The sequence below is a fragment of the Danio rerio genome, chromosome 8 (genome assembly GCF_049306965.1).
Source record: "Danio rerio strain Tuebingen ecotype United States chromosome 8, GRCz12tu, whole genome shotgun sequence".
Lineage (NCBI taxonomy): Eukaryota > Metazoa > Chordata > Actinopteri > Cypriniformes > Danionidae > Danio > Danio rerio.
The window spans coordinates 20029427-20052647 of record NC_133183.1 but is presented as its reverse complement, the minus strand read 5'-3'; the positions used below and the strand labels follow the sequence as shown (position 1 = coordinate 20052647).

Sequence of the window (23221 nt, the reverse complement as noted above, 5' to 3'; positions counted from 1 at the left end):
CCATTTATTAATCTGGGGTCGCCACAGCAGAATGAACCGCCAACTTATCCATCATATGTTTTATGCAGCGTATGCCCTTCCAACTGCGATCCATCTCTGGAATATAGTTAAATATTAAATTATATAAAAAAATTGGTTGTGCAAATAAAATTCTTTTCCATATGCACCATTTGAAAAATTATTAGCCTTTAACTCTTTATGAGTCTAAAATTTCATTCATAATGGTCCTAAAAAGTCTTAAATTTGACTTGATGAAATCTGCAGAAACCCTGTGGTGTCTAAATTCAATTAATTTTAGTGTATTAAACATGTTGAAAGCACACACACACATACACAAATATATACAGTATACTGACTGCTGCAGATAGATAGATAGATAGATTGATTGATTGATTGATTGATAGATAGATAGATAGATAGATAGATAGATAGATAGATAGATAAGATAGATAGATAGATAGATAGATAGATAGATAGATAGATAGATAGATAGATAAATAGATAGATAGATAGATAGATAGATAGATAGATAGATAGATAGATAGATAGATAGATAGATGTTGTTTGATCATTTCAGGACAACTTTAAGGAAAGGTTTTGATCTACTTCAAATGTTGATCATTGTATATATACATCTCACTACATTTATCAATTATAATATCTTAAATTAAAATTTATTTTGCTGACAACATTTATGATTTACATATTAATTTAACAGGACAAATTATGTACAAAGAAAGTACAAACAACCCATACTTGACTTAACTTTTGTTTAAAAAAACTCATTTTTGACTGACCCATGCAAATGATTCATAATCCATAATAAATATATTTGACTGTATTTAACTTAAGAGAGGTTCTTCTGATGTAGAGCCCTGAATAAATGTATAAAATATATCACCTCACTATTAGCGTGTTGTATTTGCTGTGGTCTCCTTTATTTGTGACATTAAGCATTTGTGTGTAGGTTGGCATGTTCATTATCATCCAAAAGGGGGCAGTGTCTTCCTAACAATAGTTTATTAAATGTTTTTTCCCTGTTCAGTCCATCATGTTTGAGACCAGCTTCTAACAAACCTTTCAAAGTTAAGGGAACATACGCAAATCATTTGCAATTGAAGCCCTCTGTATATTTTATAGTACTTAAACTCAGCTTAATGATATTTATTTATGAGCAGCATAAGTACAATGATGAGCACAAGACTTCAATATTCAAGACTCATTTATTTTTTCAGAGATCGAGAGACTGACATAATTATTAATATTAAACAAAAACTGTACATTTTATACATACGCTGAAAGTGTGGTAGATATTAAAGCCATCGACCGTTACAAAATAAAGAACTCTGTTTATATGGGATGATGACAACCAAATGACAAAGCAATACAAACATTTGCAAACATTCACTGACAAAACACAGCAACACTAAATAATTGTTTCCAACACAATGAGAGAACGAGAGCTGGGAGAGGGAAATGTGGATCTCATCACTGATCAGCACAGATGCGGCCGTTCTGAAGTTTCGTTCAAACCCTTCCAGGGTCACAATTAGATCAGAGCTGACCAGATGGATTTATTAAGACTAGCGATGTCTTTATGACGACAAGCCAGAATCTCAGGAGACCTTCAACATCCCAGTGGGCACCTTGTTGCAAAAAAAAAAAAAAAAAAAATGCTAATCGATTTCATGACATCAAATCAGCATTAAAAAATTATTACTGGACTGTCCTGGAAGCTATTTTTGATGTATTTTTTGATACATTTTCAATATATAATGCCAACAAACTCCAGTGTTAATCTGTAGTTGAAGCTTTCAGATGAATAAAAACATTTTGTATTATTTTGGTGGTCAAAAGGACATCAATGTCAAGATTTTGACATCATTTCTGATGTTGATTTGATGCTTTTACATCAAGTTGCCCACTGGGATATTTTTAACAACACTGGGGAAAAAAAAGTGCAATTTCATCCTACAAATAAACACGAGCTCTCATGATTGACCCTTCGGTGTGGTGGAGCAGCAGCTTTTTGTGTAGTCGAGGAAATGGATGATCCATTGAGGTGCTTCAATCCAACAAGGCTTTAAATACAATCAATAACAAGGATGAATGCTAAAGAAACCGAGACAGGTTGAAACTGCATAGATGAAAGTAGAATAAAATAAGAGCGTTTGGTCTGAATGAAGACGTTAGTGTTGATGGTGGACGGGTGAGCTGGCTCTATGTCTCTGTGTACACTGATGACATTTGGCTCAAGCCGCGATCAAAGCCGCCCACCTGAAAGAAAACATTCTCCTCGGTGCCTGGCGAGAACTGGCAACCTGACCCTATGATGTCCGGCACCAAGCTGAAACCTGAATTACCCAAAGAAAAGAAAGAAAAAAGTGCCATAATTTCATTAAAATCAGAAAACATATATGTAAAAAGATTTGGGCACACTATTTTGATGGTTCGTTTGTTGAATTGAAATTAAATTGCATCTACATGCCAACTAATTCTCATTAGATTATAAGTAGACTGTTAGGTTGGGGTTAGGGTTAGTGCAAGTTGACATGTACAAGTTGAAATGCCTGTCGAGCAGTATCAACAGCGGACAGACAGTTTACTAATACTCAAATGGACCATCAAAATAAAGTGTTACCAAAGATTTTTCTAAATGTCACACCAACATATCTTTTTGTTTCTTTAACTTAATCAGGTTTCAACTCATTTTGGTTTATTTACTCAAAGTTTAACGTAATATTTTTAGTCAGTTTGAGATGACTTGCAAAGTTCATTTGATTCAACTAAAATATTTAGGCGGCAAAGTTTTTTTACAAGGTGTGTAAGTACATTTATACATACGTAAGAAAATGGACGATACAAACTCATCCAGTTAGCTTGTCAGTGCAGCTTAAATCTACAGGGTGCACTGTAAAAATATCCCTAATAATTGATTCATTTTTTTATTTTATGCTTTTGCATTGTGAGACCTTGGTCTTTCTTCCAACAATTTTAACATTTGGAAACTAAAAAGTGACATTTATTAAAAGTTTTAATACTTTAAAGTGATATTAAATCTAGGTTGGTGTTTTATATTACAAAAAACTCATAATAAACTGCCAGTACATTATATTTACATCCTTTTTTTCTCTATACATTATTTCTTATAATATTTCAAACAACTAAAATGTCAATAAAAGTCCCTTTGTTAAAGTGTAGAGCTGAATTTTCAACACCAAAAGTCAACAGAGCAGAGATCAAAATCCCAACAATTTTCAACAGTTCAAATAATTAATTTTAATAACAACCCACATAAAAGTCTGATGTATAGCTATATATGCAAAATACATGACATACAAGTTCATATTTCGAATAGATCAAAAATATAAAAAGTGTCATATACGCTGCATGTATTTCAAAATATCGAAAACATTTGCACTTTCGTGTTTTTTTTTTCAACCATTTGAATTACAAATATGTACACATATGATGAAATAAATTAGCTTTAATTTAATATATAAAGTATGTTCATGTATGTTCATTTACACTATTGGCCTTTATTGCTTAAGAACTTGAACAAAATGTCACCTTGAGTGTATGTGTTTGTGTACCTGTGGAGGAGGTGCTGGTGGAGCAGCTCATGTGAAAGCCATTGTGTGGGTTTGGGTTGAAGTTGTGCGACTCTGCAGGTTGATGGCCGCCGCTGATGGACTGATCCATTCTGTAACTGTCGCCAAAATGAAAACAGCTCTGGAAGTTTCCACGATAATCTACAAACACACATAAACCCAATATAAGAACATCTGATTTGACAGTGGATTTACTATAGGTTCAAAGCTTTGGATAACTCTTAAACAAAGGGATGAATCAGCATGTGTTTATTCCTGTTTCTCAGCAAGTGTTCAACAAGTAGTCTTTTTTTAGATGTAGTTCACACATGTGCATCTGTGTCCTGACAACTGAGCGTTTCTCCTTCAGAGCAGCTCTTTTGACAGACAGCTGAGTTGTTTTGGACTGGCTGGTTTTAGTGCGAGAAGCTTCCTCTTGTGGTTGCAGGCCACATGTTCTGGCTAATGCAGAGCACAGCGGAGACTACGCCAGTTCACATACTGATGAGACTCTCTCTGACAGCAGATACTCATGCGTGGATATTTTTAAACTGGTCAATTCAAACAGGTCAGAAGGTAGGAGATGGATACTGAGAGGGTTTTAACTCTCGCCAATCAATCATCATCATTATATTGTCTTACAACTGAAGTCAAAATGAAATCAAAATTGACAATTTTGACCCAGGACTACAAATTCTTACTTTAGTCATAACCCAGACATCAACATGACATCTGATTGATGTTGTACCCTAATGTCATGGGGGTGTTGCATTTTGTTTGGAAACAAAAATCTGGTTGACGTCAATCTCCTAACATCCAACCTAAAATCAAACAAATTTCAACATCTAATGATGTTACAGCTTGACGTTATGTGGACGTTACCACTATGATGACTATCAGATGTTGGATTTTGGTTGCCATACCTGATGAATAAATGTCAGCATTTGACATCAATAAGATTTTGGTCACTTTCCAACACAACTTAAAATCAACCAAATATCAACATCATTTGACGTTGTTATTGGACGTCAAAATAACGTTGCGCCTAGATGCTGGCTTGACATTGAATTTTGGTCACCTGACGTCACGACCGAAATCTAACCTAATATTAAAATCTTATGATGTTGTATGCCTGCTGGGAAGTGTCATTTTTAAGTAAAGATATCAACTTAAATCTTACTAAAAAGCTTTTCATTTATTTATACTTTGAAAATCTGGGATCAGAGGGTTCAAACAAATAATTTAAAAAATCCCCTTTAAAGTTGTCTAAATAAAGTTCTAGTATAATACAGTTCTTTGCGATGCACACTATTAATCAAAAACAAGTTTTGAGATATATTTATATAGTAGGACATTTATACAGTAAGAAGATTTACTAAATATGTTCATGAAACATGTTCTTTGGTTCTTCAGAATAATAATTTTTAGCATTAAACAATTGCCATTTTGAACCATTCAATGTATTTTTGGCTCTTGCCAAAAAATACCAGTGCAAGAAAAGTCTGGTCATCATTTGGGCCCAATAAACCTACTATATCCTGATTAATATGGCACATTTCTAGGCCTCTAAATGACCAACATGATCAAAACTGTTTATACTCTTACTACAATAGGTCTTTAAAAAGCTGAGTTTTACCACTTTTGAATCAATTCAGCTGATCTCTCAGTTCTGGCAAGAGCACTTTTAGCTTAGCTTAGAAGATTATTGAATCAGATTAGACCATCTTGCTCAATAGTGACCCACGAGTTTCTATCATTTTCCTATTTAAAGCTTGACACTTTTGTAGATACATCATCTATTAAGTAAAATTATTATGGAAAATTAAAAGTTGCTATTTTCTAGGTCAATATGGCTAGGAACTGTACTCTCATTCTACCAAAATAAAGAGGTGGTGTTAGTGAGGCCAGCAGGGGGCGCTTAACCTGTGGTCTGTGTGGGTCCTAACACCCCAGTATATTGATGGGGACTCAGTACTGCTCAATGAGCGCTGTCTTTCGAATGAAACATTAAACCTGACTCTCTATGGTCATTGAAAATATCCCAGGATGTCCTTCGAAATAGAGTAGGGGTTTAACTCCGGCATCCTGGCCAAAATTGGCCCACTGGCCTCTGTCTATCATGGCCTCCTAATCATCCCCGTATCATAGCTGGCTTCATCACTGTATCTCCTCTACACCAATCAGCAAGTAATTGGTGTGCGGTCTGGCGCAATATGGCTGCCGTTGCGCCATCCAAGTGGAAGCTGCCCACTGGTGGTGGATAAGGAGATTCCCCCAATGTGTTCAGCACTTTGAAGGTCCAGATAAGCGCTTTATAAATGCAAAGAACTATGATTATTATCATTGTTATAATTATCAATGAACTTTTCTGCCACACCATAAATGCAGCAGGTGCAATAATATTACACAGCACCTGAAAGAAAACATAGAATCTGTATAATATGGCATGACAACAAAGTTCCTTGATTATTTTGCTGGAATGAGAATATCTTTCCTAGCCATAAACATCATTAAAATAGCACATCAAAAGCAACGTTTCACTGTTTTTCATTAACTACAGAAGTGTCAAGCTGTAAAGTGAAAAATATTGAAACTCTTTTTTGACATTTTTGAGTGAGATGCGAATGGTCTAATTGTCTAAACACAATGACGCTAAGCTAAGCTAAGCTAAAGGTGCTCAAAAGTGGTAAAACTCAAGTCTTTAACTCTGGATGAATTGCAAAATGTTTTTTCAAAAAAAAAAAAAAAAAAGTGGTTCGTTTGTATGCTGTAGAAACTTTACAATGTGCACATGGCCAAGTGTAAATAAATACAGTTGTCAATCGCAAACTTAGCCAAACAAACAAAGATATCGTACCCTCACTTGACGGCAGGTTGTGGAAGGTGCTGTAGGGTTTGTGATGTGTGTGGAGGTGTTGCTGGTTGGAGGAGTTGTTCTGCTTCTCTAGTGTTGGTGGAGGAGACGTAGCGGCCTTCAGTAGACTGATCCCTGGAGACAGCAAAGCTCCGGATAACCTGGATGAGAAATGGTGAACGATCACTATTAATAATAACAGTGGATGACGAGCAAGCAGGCCGAAAGATAGCATAACATATACAATAAAAAGAGTTTTCTGGATGCTATTCAAAGTACCGTGGAGTCTCACCCCATCCAACCTTTAACCCTGAGAACGGGTTACCTCAGAAAAGAGTCAAACAGCCTCAAGTGAAGCATTATTTATTTATTTTATTCATTTATTTTTTATTTACTCCAACATGCTTCATCCTTTTCCAATTCTTGTTATAATGGAAAGTCGTGAGCCTGGTTTTGATTGAGTACAAGCCCGTTCTTCGCTCCAGATGCCACTTATACATAACATGCCCCTGACTTACTGTACACTGTGATGGCTCTGGGGAAGTTATGATAGCTCGCACACAATGGAACAAATGAAGGCTTTGTTAGTGCCATTAGATGCAGCTGTCAAAAGCAAGTCTTCAAATATGCAAAACCAACTTCCAGCAAGACACGGAGTGCCAACCGAACGGCCCTGTGAAGTCGTTCCTGCCCCCCTAAGTCAAGGCTCTCTGTCTTTAGTGCACACATCAAAGACTTGTATTCTGAATTTCAGAAATGAAGAGAGAACAAAAACAAACTCTAAGAATCGGCTGTTTAAACACAAGTATGACAAACAGATGCTCATCGTGATACAGTTATGGAGAGATATTATGAGGACATGTACAGCTGTAATCTTATACGCGGATGGACAGAGGACAATTTGATGCCTGCTTGGGCTTGATGACATAAGATCGACATTTATACACATATTCACAATTGTTTGTTATTAATTCTAAAAACTTTTCATTTTATTTAAAGACTTCATGAAATACACTCACTGGCCACTTTATTAGTTACACCTTACTAGTACCGGGTTGGATCCGCTTTTGCCTTCTGATCTGCCTTAATCCTTCATGGCATAGATTTAACAAGATACTGGAAGTATTCCTCTGAGATTTTGGTCCACATTGACATGATAGCATCACACAGTTGCTGCAGATTTGTCGGCAGCACATCCATGATGCGAATCTCCCATTCCACCACATCCCAAAGGTGCTCTATTGGATTGAGTTCGGGTGACTGTGGCTGCCATTTGAGTACAGTGAACTCATTGTCATGTTCAAAAAAACAGTCTGAGATGATTGGAGCATTATCCTGCTTGAGGTAGCCATCAGAGGATGGGCACACTGTGGTCATAAGAGCTGGACATGGTCAGCAAAAATACTTAGGTAGGCTGTGGCATTGGCATGATGCTCAATTTGTACTAGACCAGGCAACGTTTTTCCAATCTTCTATTGTCCAATTTTGGTGAGCCTGTGTGAATTGTAGCTTCAGTTTCCTGTTCTTAGCTGACAGGAGTGGCACCTGGTGGGGTTTTCTGCTGCTATAGCCCATCTGCCTCAAGGTTCGACATGTTGTGCATTCAGAGATGCTATTCAGCATACCTCGGTTGTAACGAGTGGTTATTTGAGTTACTGTTGCCTTTCTATCAGTTCGAACCAGTCTGGCTTTTCCCGCAGAACTGCTGCTCACTGGATATTTTCTCTCTTTTTCAGACCATTCTCTGTAAACCCTAGACATGGTTGTGCATGAAAATCCCTGTAGATCAGCAGTTTCTGAAATACTCAGACCAGCCCGTCAGGCACCAACAACCATGCCACGTTCAAAGTCACTTAAACCCCCTTGTTTCCCCATTCTGATGCTCGATTTAAACTGCAGCAGATTGTCTTGACCATGTCTACATGCCTAAATTCATTGAGTTGCTGCCATGTGATTGGCTGATTAGAAATTTGCATTAACAGGCAGCTGGACAGGTGTACCTAATAAAGTGGCCGGTGAGTGTAAGTGGTTCTGTATATGCTAGTCTACTCCTAAACACTGATGAACTATAAATGAATGAAAAAATATGGAATTAATACAGTTATTAGCATTGCTAACACAATGCATGTAGCGAAAAGTGACTGTTACTGCAAAACATTTCTACAATTATTTATATTTTTTAGAAATGATTAATAGCCTTTCTCGTCCCTGGTAATGAGGCAAACATAGTTATGACCCATCTAGCATTATTTTGGTTGGTGGGTTTTGTTGCGAGACCTGGCAACCCTATTGTAAATCTTCTCTAGTCCATTTCTTCTATTCAGTCTGTTAAAGCCACAACTCTGACATTAACACTACAGAGCTGGTTTATTGTAGAATCTGCCAAATTACAGAGCCACATCATACTTCATACAGATCCTTTCTTAATTGGTGCTTTCTTGTAATGTAAATATTTTTGTTTATGTGTAAAATGCGCAGAACATATTTATGTATTCATCTAAATGTAGCTATACTGTCACTAAACTATACCTAATGAGGCAACAAAAGTTAAGAAATATCCAGCAATACACCAATTTTTGCTCTAGAATAAAAAAATGCATTAAATCACTAACTACAGTGCTCAGCATGATTGAGTTCACCCCATTTTGAAAATAAATATATTTTATCCATTTCTTAGTGAATAGAGGCAATGTGTTTTGGTGCATTTAAACAAAACATATTTATTAAACAGATGTATTTATTAAAATAATACTTTAGTCATATACGCATGCACTTGACTCACAAGTATAAATTAGCCTTCAGTTAACATTAGTTAATGAAATTACTAACATCAACAAAAAATTCAGAGTGCATTTATTACAGTGTTCATGTCACTGTCATGAACTGTTCATGGTCATCGTTAGTTCATGTTAACTCACAATGCATTAATTAATGCTAACAATCATGAATTTGGATATTAATAATGCATTAGTAAATGTAGAACTATGATTAATAAATGCTGTCTAATACTTAGTTTATGTTAGTAAATACCTTTACTAATGAAACCTTATTAAAAAGTATGGTCAGTTAAACATTGCATTGATGCAATGCATTGATGATCTCAACTAATCGTTCAATCAGTGTTTCAGCCATGGAAAACATTTATAATATAACGTCATATAGCATTACATTTACCTTAAGAAAGTAATTCAGTGTCCACAGCTCATAGTTTGGTAGAAGTATTTCGCAAAATATACACATTTTGTTTATAAGTTAAACTTCTTTTACACAAAGAAAGATAACTAAGCGCACCTTTAAAGCATGTACATTCAAGCAAGCACATGATAAATAGCATTTAAATTGCCTTTTGTTCTATCATCCACAGAGTTAAGTCCTAGCGAAGCGCTAATGCAGAATTTGGCCTCCAGTGACGTGATAATTCTTTCTTATTTATGCTTCAGGCCTCGTGTGGGAGTGATATTTCCCATCGTTCATTTGCCCAGAATCTGATAAGGACTTCCTTGGCTGTTACATCTGTTAGACCATTATGTCGTTTTTCAATGTTAGCCAAATTCCCATTCCGAGGACTCGGTTTCATCACAAGTGCATAAAAATAATTAATCTACAACTTTTTTTTTTTTTTTCTCAACTGTGCTCGGATGTAACCCCATGAGTCACAGGGCTCTCCTCACATAGCCATATGTCCTCAAAGCCAGTGCAACATATTTCACAATATAAGTTTTAGGAATTAGCGTTAGCGGGCTAGCTGGTGTTCGTTTGCATGAAAGCGGTGGGGATCTAGTCGCTGGCTGTGATTTGATGTGCGGTCATGTGTTTCTGCGAGAGCACGGCGGCAGTGTTTCCCCCTGGGATCTGCTGTCAGCACAGGCTCAGGAAACAGTTATACTGTTCATATTTTTACAAGCAGCCTCTATGTGCAGCTAAAGTGAATCATGCTATAATCACTGCCAGCTGCAGCGCGCTAAGGCTCCAGGAATGAGGGGAATCTTTCATATGTAGGATTAATCTCTCCCTTCAGTATTTACCTTCATTGATCATCGGCTTTCACCTTCGCAGGCTCTTTTTGTGAGTATAAAGCTTCACATCATATGGCTGCAGACCATCCCAAAGTTCAAGTTCAACTAATCTTCAAAGGGGATAAAAGCAGCTGCCTTGCTCACGTTCATTGACTGTTGAGTTGACCTTAAAGTGCCTCGCTAGATCATGAGAAAATAATAAATAAATAATAATGCTGTATTTTTTAAAATTTAAATTAATCAAGAAATACTGAACCTTTACCATTTCTATTTTTGCGTTTAGTAAATCCTTGTATTCAAAACGATTACAAGTGCGGATAAAAGAAACACTTGAAATCATCAGCGCAGTAGTATTTAAATGCACAGACAAGTCTGTTAGAATTTTTTTTTTCTAAGCTTACAGAGAGTAGAGAGTGTGTCCTACAGTTGGTTTGTCAGGCCCACTCACCTGCGTGAAGCACTCTCAGAATTGCTCAATGTTGAATTTGCTCGAGTTATGTTCTAAAAATAACCTGCAATAGTCAAATTCTACGAAGTAGTCAACTTTATGTTTTTTCAATTATTCTAGATGTTTTAAGGCTGTAAAACCCCTCACTACACACTTTATCAACTAAAGTAGACTCCATCCTTAAAGGGGTCATAGACTGGATACCCTGCGAACATGACAGTTGGAAACAACACACACAGATGTGCACATTAGCATGTTATTTTAAAATGAAATTATTCAGATGGCGCTCTGTGGTGTTGCAGAAATATGAACAGTGTCCTGAGTCATAGCTGGGAATCCTGATAAACTATATTAAACCATTGTAAACTCTATGTTTACAATTCTAAAATGCATGGCTTACATTTAAACCCTTTTAGCATGCTTTTTGGAGCTCACAATGCTAGTAATCAGCAATTTATGTTAATTTGGCAAGCTGAGCGCATTCTGTAATGTACAGGGGAGATTGACTGACAAATGGTCTATAGCCAATGAGGATGCAGAACACAACGCACTGTAAAAACACAACAAAAACAGTAAAATTGCACAATTTTTTTTTTTAAACTACGAGAAAAAAGGTGAAAAAAACTACCGCAAAAGGTGAACCGCATTATAGCAAGAGACCACTGTACAGTACATACATATAGAGTGCTGTTGTTTGACACTATTGAGTATTGACAAAACATTCAAAGAATATTACTGCACAAAATGTTCTGGTTAAATTGTTTTAGATAATTAAATTGTTCTTAACAAACAATAAATAAATAAATAAATAAATAAATAATAAAGACCATTAAAAGTGTCACAATTACCAGTGATCCAGCAGTTGCAGATTGCTGGAGATCTACAAATTTGTCACAGAACTGGACTTCAAATCCCATCATGCACCTCACACACACACCATTTCCAGTTCTCTCCCTGATTGCACACACACAGCTGTAGATGGCAGCTTAATTACAAACAGTGCCTATTTTGTAAATGGACATTTTCTGGAACAAAACCAGGAAAAAAAAGTTACCGGCACCGATGTGTGCCACACAATTTCAGTTTTCCCGGAACATGACGTTACCAAGTGGTTGATACAAAATGTAAAAAAATCTTTAGTTATTTTGTGCAACATAAAATTATGGGTCAACAATTAGTAAAAAAAAAAATTTAATAAAACAAACAAACATGTAGCTACAAACATAAATCATATGAAACATCAATTTCCAGTTTACTAACACCACTGACAGTGAGCTCACTTTACTATTATGTGGCAAGCGAGAATTACTCACTTGGTACAATCTTCAAGAAGAGCCCACAGTTAGAGAGTTTCTGGATGACTTGAGATCGCTTTGCTTCTACCTTCTGCTATCCTGATCCAGGGACACAGTTTCATCCTCTCTTGAACAGGCTCATTATAAGATTTACTTGTGCTTTTAAAAATAATATCTACTTAATTGCCTCTGGCATTAAGATAATACAAATATTATTTAGATAGGCTACTTTTTCATCATTCATTTTCGCTGCTCTCTGCACGCAAAACAATAATCACCAACCAATGAGAGCAATTGTTAACGTAAGAAAGATGATTGGTCGAACGTGACTACCTTTATGTGTGTGCGTGCTTCCACAATCCACACTGCCTTGCTCGCTGTTTTTTACTCGGACCTATACGGTTTCTCACCGTCTTTCTTTCTCTCTCACACATGCAGGTATTCATGGTGCAAAATTTAATTACGGATCAGTTAAAATAAATACCGGAACACAAAACATGAATATCTGACATTTCCCTGAACAGGATTCGGCAAGATCTAGCTCAAATTAAGCACTAATCACAGACTGATTAAATAGACTATATATTCACCTCTCTCTCACACACATTGCAGAGTCTTGTTTTGTGTTTTATATTTAATCTCCTGTAACTTCACAAAGTGCTTTCTTGCCATGTTTTGCCGTGTTTCCTGGTCCTAGCCTTGTTTAGTGTTTCCTGTTTCTTGCCATATTATGTGTTGATCCTGCCTGCCGACTATACTAACCCCTGGCCTGTTACTTGACTATGTCTTTTGGAATACACTGTTTGTTCCTGTTTGACCATTGCCTGCCTGTGCTATTAATTAAGCTATTAATAAACTGCGTTTGGACGCTCAATTCCATCATACCCCAACTCCTATGTTACAGCAAGGTTCTTTGAGGATTCTTTTTTTCTACGTGCGCATGAGAGACTCTCTTAAAGCCCTAATACATTTTAAACAAAATCAAAGAAAAAACTAATCCAAAAATGTTTGGTGGGTTGGTTTTGTTGAGGAAAAAATGGCACCCCTATTGGAAATCGTTTCTAATCAATTTCCTCTGTTCAATCTGTTACAGCCATAAGTCTTGTCATAAACACTGAAGTGCTGTTTTATAGAAGAAACTGCTAAATTACACAGCCTGTGCAGATGTCCACATCACGATTATATATTCTTAATAGCTCTTTATATTTAGGTTCTTATTGAGAGTAAAATCTGCAGAATGTTTTTACATATTCATCTTATTGTCGCTATACGGTCACTAAACTATATACATTTTTGTTCTTCGTTTGTTGTAATGTATCATTTACAGAGCTTAGATTGGGGCCTTTACCAATCCAAATCTATATTGAACACTGGTAAAGTTGATATAGAAATAATAATTAAAAAAAATTATTATAGTGAATTAAAAGTTTTGATAGCAGCGATAAGTAAACAAATAGCACTACTCTAGATTGTTTTGCGGGCATTTTTGCTTGAGACAGGAAACTCTGGTCCACTACCTAGAAAAGGCAATGAGTCGACTTCACAGAAACTTCAAAGCATAATGACCTAACCCCTAATAGTTTGCTGGTGAACAAAGTGTTTACAAATGGTATTTCTTCAAAGTAGCAGATTGAGTAATAAAGGCAATGTGTTTAATGCTGACTGTGATTCAGTGAATGTGACTCCATGGGAACTTCTGTGAAATGTCCTAAAGCATCGTTCAGTTAACATGAATAAGACCTTACTCAGCACAGCAGACACATGCAGTGAACGTGACTCTTCTGAATATGATTCACTGGACGGGCTCCTTGTTAAAAACAGTTACTAAATGTCTTGCTCAGAAAAAAACCAACAGCCCGGCATCAAAGAACTGTGGTCCAAGTGGAACATAATTGTGACAAAAAAAATCACAATTTAATGTGAACAAACCAGTAAATAAGGTTTCTGAAGTTACATTTTTTAAAACAATGTCATTTCGGCCGCTTATGTCATGTCAGCTGGTCATAACAAATGTTTTTATTTGTTGTAAGTGAAATATCAGGGTTATTCCACCAAAATTTGATTCTTAAAAACCTTTCTGAAGTTTAAACATTGACATTTTATTTCCAAAATTGAATATAAACTTTTATATTCATTTATCAGATGCTGTTATCCTGAGCAACCTACACACAAATAAGGAAAAAATAGGCATTTTAAACATCAGAAAGTAGCAGTATATACAGTAAATACAATGACAAGACTAAATTAGTCTAGGTACATTATTTTACCTCCCTCCGGGCATTCAGAAAGGAGAGAGTGTGTCCTACAGGTGGTTTGTCAATCCCACTCACCTGTGTGGAGCACACTCGGAAATGCACAACGCTGATAAGAGAGTGTCTGGTGCATAGGGAGAGAAGAGAGTGTGTGAAATGACTGGCTGTTTCTCAATACCAAGAGAACAGACTTGCATTCTCATGGAGACCGATGTCTTGCCAATTTACCTCAGACAAATTTACATGGATAACACAGAAAACACAGAATGGATCTTGTGAAAAATTAGATCCTACAATCTTCTTGATGGTCCTTTGAACTTTACAAGTTTTAACGGAAAATTATTAAATCATTCACTGATTTATTGTTTGTTTTTTTTCAGTTTCACATTTTTTTTTTGTGAAAAAACTATCAATTTTCAGCAAATAAATGTGTTTTATGCCTTTATTAAAGAGTCTTTTTATGGATTTTTTAAAATTACCTTCCATGCAGTGTGTAACACAGCTCTAAGTGAATGTTAACATCCAGCTGAGGTTTAAATCTGAAAGTGCATCTTGTTTAAAAATATTAATTTTTAAATAAAATATTCAACTAAGAGTCATTTAAATGTTTTGTCATTCATCTGGATATTTTGCCTGTTCGACGTCAACATGAAACAATACCTAATATATACCTTTCCCTTCAAATGCTAGCAGAATGCAGGTGTGTGTGAGACTGATCATGACTGAAGATGAGTGAACATTATTGAGTGAATGTTCTGCTGATTATTGCAATAATCTACCCTGAATTGGGAGATTTGTAGGCCATTCGTTAAATAAAGGATCAGTATGGCACTTTATGTATGGAACTTTATCAGTACACAGTTCATGGATCAGTTTCTTCCTCCATTTCACAAGTGTAAGTAACTTAAGTTAAAATGGTTGCCTCCTTGTTTTCTCTAGCTTGCAAAATGTGTATTTAATTATGTTTTGTATTCTAACCGCTCCACGTGGCTTGTTCTGTATCTGGGTAACTCTTTATATGTACATATCGCGGCCAAAAGCAAGTTGAAAATGAGGCACATACTGCATTGTTTATGGATTTAAATGCGTTTGTGAGCTCGCGATCCTCTGCCGCTTGCCAGTGCTATGGCCACCATCAGCTGTACCTACACATGTGTGGTGGTCAAGTTTCAAAATAGTTCAGCTTTTGCTACTGTGTGGATTAATACTAGATGTGTGTCATTGTTATTACTTAATAATTAAGAATGGTGGTGTTTAACTGCATTGCTTTAATGCATTCCTATATTGGGCTCACACATACACTCTGCACTGTGACTACTTCAACAATGTTGATTAACCATGGTGGGCGTTTCTCTCCGTCTCACGTTAAACAGTTGACCAATCGCAACAGACTGGTTCATCAGACCAATCAGCACAGATTAGCTTTGTGCTAAGGAGATGTTTGGGAACAAATGAATCGCTGAACAAATCATATGGGAGTCGTTGGGATATTTAGATAAATTGCAAATTGCAAGACAATGAATGTGTTTTTGACCTTGCATGCATATCAGCCTGTTGTTGGAGACCGCTAAAACCAAAATAGTTTAATGCACAATAGGGGTTCTTTAAAATTTCCAGGTGAATGTTTTCGAGTAAAAGTACTCTGCTTCCCCATTCCTTTATTTAGCTGCACTGACTTCTGGGACATCAAGCGAGTGCTGCACTCTCAAGTATGCATTTAATACATCCTCAATATCAAGAACACATTCTGGTTGTGTATTGAAATTGAACTGGGTTGATGATTACATTGCATGAGAAGAAAAGGATGCTCGCTTAAGAACCAATATTGAGAAAAAGCCTCTGAAATATGACTGAAAACATGGCACTTTTCTGTTATTTTATAGTTAGGTGTCACTGCTTATACTCACAGAAAAGTTACAGTTGATGATGGAATAGTACTGTTATTAAATTTAGCCTGTGAGTTTCATGAAAAGCTCTGTCGTTCACAAACCCTGCAGTGTCACGTTGCAGTTTAATCCCAGATAGAGGGGTCAAAGACCTTACAAATCGTGCAGCAGAGGTGTTGCTTTCAGATGTGAGGCAATCCTTACACTCAAACAGACAAATCCTCCAAGAGTCGGCTGGAGACAAAGCAGATCAAGATGGGAGTTTTTTTTTTTTTTCGCTCACATCCTCTTTGAATGAAGATTCATGAAGATGAGCGCTCTGTTCCCGGTTTGTCTCGTCTCACCTGTCAGGTCGAGGTCTGCAGGGAGACGAAGTGTATGAGCGAGAATGAATATCCCTGCCGTCTCTCAGTAAGCTCTTCTGATTGAAGAAACGTACTGGCCGATGGCTTGGCACGGGGCGGTGGGAACCTTTCTGGTTCTGGTTAGCAAACTAAAGCCACTCGTGAGAGATCAGGCCCTCACTGATCTGAGCCTCTACATGCAGAAGCTGAAGCGCTCAAACGCTCAGCATGCAGTCAAGCGGGGAAATTACCTTAAGACACAATGTGTCAGCGCAGCTACTGTTTACATCAGGCGGTGGAACTACTCAAACTCGGTTCTTTTATGACTACTGTAGCAGTAGATTAAGACTAATGTTTTATTTTCGGATCTACTGACAATTGTCTCGACGTTTTCAAATCAGAATATTATCATTCAAAGCAATTCTTTGCAGAAAATGACACTGTAGTCATTATAAAATAATCCATGTTTTCATACATTAATAATAAATGAAGAGTTCAGATGCAAAAACCTCTAAGTGCCATCTGTAATTTTCTTCTACAATGAGCATTTTTCTTAGCCTCTTATGTTTATGTTCAGTTATTTTATGTTAAAGGGGTGGTCCACTATGGTATCATATTTAGTTTATGTGTAATGTAGCTGTGTGAACATAAACAGCATCTCTGAATGTAAAATGCTCAAAGTTCAATGCAAAGGGAGACCTTGGTTTTAACAGAGTTAGCTTTGCAAAGCCTACAATCAACGAATTATGGGGACTACAAAAAAAAAAAAACACTTCCGGGCCAGTGAGATCACAAACATGCTTTTACCGTGCACATACACTGCGCAGCTAAGGGGCGTGGCCAGAGGCGCTGTAATGTTACAGCAGAGAGAGCTAAAATGCCATCTTAATGCTGCTATTTCCACAGAGCTTCTTCTGTTTCTGTATTTGGACTTCCTAATGACACAACACAAAGACAGAAGTGCTTACAGTTCAATATTAATTATGTTCCAGAGAATTATAAAGTACATAGCAAGCATGATTTGAAAAAACATGAGTACGTGAGCTTTTCGTGTTACACAAGTCTACAGACTGTTGACACACACACATACACACACACAACGGCGATCTTTCTTAAAGGAGCCGCACCCCTTTTTCACTCGTTACAGACACTTGTCAGATTTTTTATTTTAGAGAGCAGGCATGAGGTTGACTGACTGTTTACACAGCACAAAATCACGTGCTTAGGGGCGTGATGTAGAGCCGATCAACGAATCACAGCGCTTTATGGTAGTTGACCAGAAGATTAGAGTCAGTTGAGGGTGGGCCTTTTAGAGGAAATAGGAAATACGACAGTTTTCATGTTAGCTGAGTAGCTGTACATAATCAAAGTGAGATTTATGAAAAAAAAAAAAAAAAACGCGAGTGAAACATGAGCACACATTGCTTTGCATCTTATTAACACAACCAAGCCTTAAAATTACATTCTGGACCACCCCTTTAAAAGTGATAGAAATAACCTTTGCCATGAAAGTGAAATTACTGAATCAAGCCTGAGAAAAATGGTAATATTAGAAGAAAACTTTTGATGGCATGCAGAGGATTTTACATCTGAACTCTTAAAAATATAATATAATATAATATAATATAATATAATATAATATAATATAATATAATATAATATAATATAATATAATATGGGTCGCTGGTTAGAACCTCGGCTCAGTTGGCGTTTCTGTGTGGAGTTTGCATGTTCTCCCTGCCTTCGCATGGGTTTCCTCCGGTTGCTCCGGTTTCCCCCACAGTCCAAAGACATGCGGCACAGGTGAATTGGGTAGGCTAAATTGTCCGTAGTGTATGAGTGTGTGTGTGTGAATGTGTTTGTGGATGTTTCCCAGAGATGGGTTGCGGCTGGAAGGGCATCCGCTGCGTAAAAACTTGCTGGATAAGTTGGCGGTTCATTCCGCTGCGGCGACCTTGGATTAATAAAGGGACTAAGCCGACAAGAAAATGAATGAATGATAATATAATATAATATAATATAATATAATATAATATAATATAATATAATATAACATAACATAACATAATATAATATAATATAATATAATATAATATAATATAATATAATATAATATAATATAATATAATATAATATAATATAATATAATATAATATAATAAAAAAAAACTAAATGTATATTTTGTAAAGCTTTTTGCTTTTAACATAACAATGTCTATACATTGTCTATTCTTGAAAGCAACTAGATAATTTATCTTATCACAGCATTACATATTAAACTGTTTTTTCCACTTGCATCACTGATGACAATGAGAACATTTTCTTTAAAACCAAAACAACTGACAAATATAAGCAATAGTATCTGAATGCAGTCTTGATTATGTAAGCTGAGACTGCATATTTCAGAGATGCAATATTAGACAAAATGCACTCAATGGAGCTAGTGACGTCACTGTGAGGGGTGGGGTTAGGTTTGTACATTAAAAAGCATTGCCTTCAGCTCAGATTGCAACTGCACCAGGTCTGCACCCCTCTTAATAATATTAGTGTGATTTTTCTAAAGAATCATGTGACGTTTAAGAGCTATGTCATCTAAGGACTGAATTTAAACTATTTAAAGTAGAAACACATTGCATTTTAATAATATAAGTTGTAATACTATTTCACACCATTATTGTTTTGACAGTTTTTGGCAGAAATAAATGTACCTTTGGTGAAAATAAAAAAATTATTTCAAAAACTTATGTTCTTCTTAATAAAAATCTGTTTCTTGTTACAATTAAGAAACACCCGCATCAGCTATTTCTAATTTTACTGTAAAACCGTCCCCCACAAAACACGCAAATGAAGCTCGCTGATGTGCCAATGCCACCCATCAAGCCTGTCGGTCCTCCAGCTTCTCCTCCTGCCTGCCTCCATCTCAAACGGAGACCGCTGGATGTATTTTCACTGGCATATTTTTTAATATTAGCTTCAGAAAATGACACTAGTATTTGCGAAGTAAAAGGAGTCTAAATGGGCCATTTCAGCCAGGGTAAACACATTTAGCAATGAGGTCAGAGGCTGCAGCAGTGGAGTCAAGCGAGTTAGATAATTTTGTCAAAATGTTTAACGTCCTGCTAAACCGTTTGGGAAAAACAAGAGCGGCAGCTGCTGTTGACTTTGGCAGCAGAGTGTATACTCCAGGCTTTAAACATGTAAATCAAAATGCTCCATCTTCAGACGTGAGTAGATGTTTCATACCTGGTTGGTTGCAGGTCCTGGCAGGGATGTTGTGTTGGATAAAGCCTGCTATATGTGCGAATGTGCATTTTTTTGACCGGGAACCCCAACTCTAATGACTTCCACAAACAAGATGACAGGCATTTTTGTTTTCTGTAAGGGGAAGCGGTTATATTACAGCTGACGTTTGACTTACAAGCTGGATAAAATACGGCATTTCAAGATCCACAGCCAGTTTTTTTTTTTTTTTTTTTGGCTTGATTGCTGGTTGTTGGTTTAGTTTTATCCAAAATAGCATCCATGTAAAAGATAGAGAAAACAGCTTATGAAATTATTTTTTAAAAAGTTAAACTACAATACATTCACAAATATATAAATGTAAATAATAACTGATTTATTACAATATATCACAATCTCAAAATAATAAACTCCAAAAACTTAAACTTAAGCTGTACGTGATACATACACTCACCCGCCACTTTATTAGGTACACCTGTCCAACTGCTCGTTAACCAAAATTTCTAATCAGACAAACAGATGGCAGCAACTCAATGCATGTAGGCATGTAGACATGGTCAAGACGATCTGCTGCAGTTCAAACCGAGCATCTGAATGTGGAAGAAAAGGGATTAAAGTGACTGAACGTAGCATGTTTGTTGGTGCCAGACAGGCTGGTCTGAGTATTTCAGAAACTGCTCATCTACTGGGATTTTCAAGCACAACCATCTCTAGGGTTTACAGAGAATGATCTGAAAAAGAGAAAATATACAGTGAGCGGCAGTTCTGCGGGTGCAAATGCCTTGTTGATGCCAGAAGTCAGAGGAGAATGGCCAGACTGGTTCGAGCTAATTGAAAGGCAACAGTAACTCAAATAACCACTCGTTACAACCAAGGTGTGCAGAACAATGCACAACAGTTCCAACCTTGAAGCAGATGGGCTACGGTAGCAGAAGACCACACTGGGTGCCACTCCCATCAGCTAAGAACAAGAAACTGAAGCTACAATTCGCACAGGCTCAACAAAATTGGACAATAGAAGATTGGAAAAACGTTGCCTAGTCTGATGAATCTTGATTTCTGCTGTGATATCAAGTGTGAATCATCTTAGACTGGTTTCTTGAACATGACAATGAGTTCACTGTACTCAAATGGCCTCCACAGTCACCAGATTCCTCAATCCAATAGAGCATCTTTGGGATGTTGTGGAATGGGAGATTCTCATCATGGATGCCGTCACGTCAATATGGACCAAAATCTCTGAGGAATATTTTCTGTACCTTGTTGAATCTATGCCATGAAAGATTAAGGCAGTTCTGAAGGCAAAAGGGGGTCCAACCTGGTAGTACTGGTAAGGTGTACTTAATAAAGTGGCCGGTGAGTGTATATTTTAGCATATTAAACAGGAGATGGGGTAAACCTTTCCTTAATATAATACTCCTAAACCTATCAGACATAAACCTCTACAATTAAAAACTTTAGGAAGATGAAAATTGATGAGTTTAACGACAGTGAAAGTTACTGAAATAAAGAAGCAGATTAAGTATACATTTGGCCGGGTTGCCAAGTAATCCTAAGTAATGTGCTCAATGCTTTCAAAAAAGTTAATGTCCACCATCATGTCATGCTGTTCTGTGAAGGGTGTGTATAATCTTACGTTTTTGCAGACTCTGACCTTTAGTGTCAGTGAGAGGCAGAGTTTCGAATGTGTCATTATGACCTTCAGTGCAATAGCGTATAGTGTTACATGCGTATCCCCTGAGCCCGTTTTATTCAGCTCTCATTCCTCTCCAAGCAGCAGTAATTATTTTTGGAGTTTTAAAATGGCTCACTAATTTTCTTGGGCTTGTTTAGCGTTGTTTCTGCGACCTGGAAAAACAGCTCACCTTTCTGAGAGATTTTAAAGAACATGACAACTCACAGCAGCCCGGGGACATTTCATGTGAGTTGGGGATTTTTTTGCTAGAAACTGAAGTGTTCAATAGGCTTATGCTCACAAAAATGTCAATTTGAATATTTTTCTGACCTAAAAAGGCCTTGTAGAGCTGCGCATCGATAGATTTGCTCTTAAGCGTTTGAACTTTCAGCAGTGAAATTTAAACCACACTGAACTAAACTAAACTGAACTTCAACTCTGAAAACTGGACTGACACAGTTTCAATTTCAATTTACTAGAAATTCTATGTTTGACACAATCTACATTGTAAAAGCGCTATAGAAATAAAGATGTATTGAGTTAAATTTAACGAAAAGGTTTACGTTTAAGCTAAAAAATATTTATTTTTTGCATTTCTTTGTTTGTCCACAAGGTGTCAACACTGAACCGAAAATTTTCTGTACACTCAGAAAAGAAATAGAGACAGAATAAAGACAACAACAAACTACTGAAGACAGTAAAAAAATGTTAGTAGTTAGTTAAATGTTAGTAAAAGAACATAGTCTATGTTGAGGAGTGCAAGTGGGATTACAAGATATCCACAACTATATTATAAATAAATAAAAAGAAATTCTTATCACTCATTATTTTTGAGAAGAGAAAGTACTGAACCGAACGCTTGCTGCACAGTCAGAAAAGAAACATAGACAGAACAAGGACAACAACAAACTACTGAAGACAGTGAGAAAAATAGTTAGTAGTTAGTAAAAGAACAGTCTATGTTGACAAATGCAAGTGGGATGACAAGATATCCACAACTATATTTAAATGTACACAAAAAAATTCTTATAGCTCATAATTTCTGAAAAGAGAAAGCAGACACTGATCAATCGTTTTGGTTTGAGTGCCTGTGTTGCAAATGGTAATCCCATGCATTGTACTTTTAAGAGTTGTGTTAAAATATGTTAACATATACATGTAAAAAAAAAAGTATATACAGCATTGTTTCTGCTACATTCATTCTTCCATGGCAGGGCGCCACACCAAAATTCATCCCGCCACGGCTACATTACAGCTTCTCATTCAAAACATTCAGTTTTTTTTATGGTCGGTTATAATCACACCAAAACACATAAAAGGTATGTAAATTATAACAGCACAAACTTTTCTTTAATCGTAATAGTGCTGTGCATTATTTTTTTTAACCCTTTAAGGTGACATGCTGACTGACAGGTGTGTGATGCTTGAGGCTAGCAAACACGACGTAGCTATCAGTTATGATGAACACAGTTTCCACAATTTTACTTTATTTATAGATAAAGGTCTATGGTTCTGCATACAATGACTTAATCTTGCTGGAGTTTATGGCCATTTCACTTTACTTCAGGACGCATTAATGCCGCTCTGTAGGTCTATTGGAGACATTCATAAATATTCCTAGC

General features: G+C 36.5%; 1 protein-coding gene across 6 annotated transcripts in view; it reads right to left on the bottom strand.

Annotated features, from left to right (window-relative positions):
* Positions 1-1204: 1204 nt before the first annotated feature.
* Positions 1205-23221, bottom strand: part of glis1b (GLIS family zinc finger 1b) — a 155001-nt gene continuing 132984 nt past the window's right edge. For all 6 annotated transcript variants that reach the window (XM_073910185.1, XM_073910186.1, XM_017357433.4 and 3 more), the window contains exons 9-11: positions 6448-6605; positions 3594-3752; positions 1205-2354 (exon numbers count right to left, since the gene is read on the bottom strand). In XM_073910185.1, the coding sequence (XP_073766286.1) occupies positions 2221-2354; positions 3594-3752; positions 6448-6605 (451 nt within the window). In that variant the 3' untranslated portion in view covers positions 1205-2220. The remainder of the gene's footprint in view (positions 2355-3593; positions 3753-6447; positions 6606-23221) is intronic.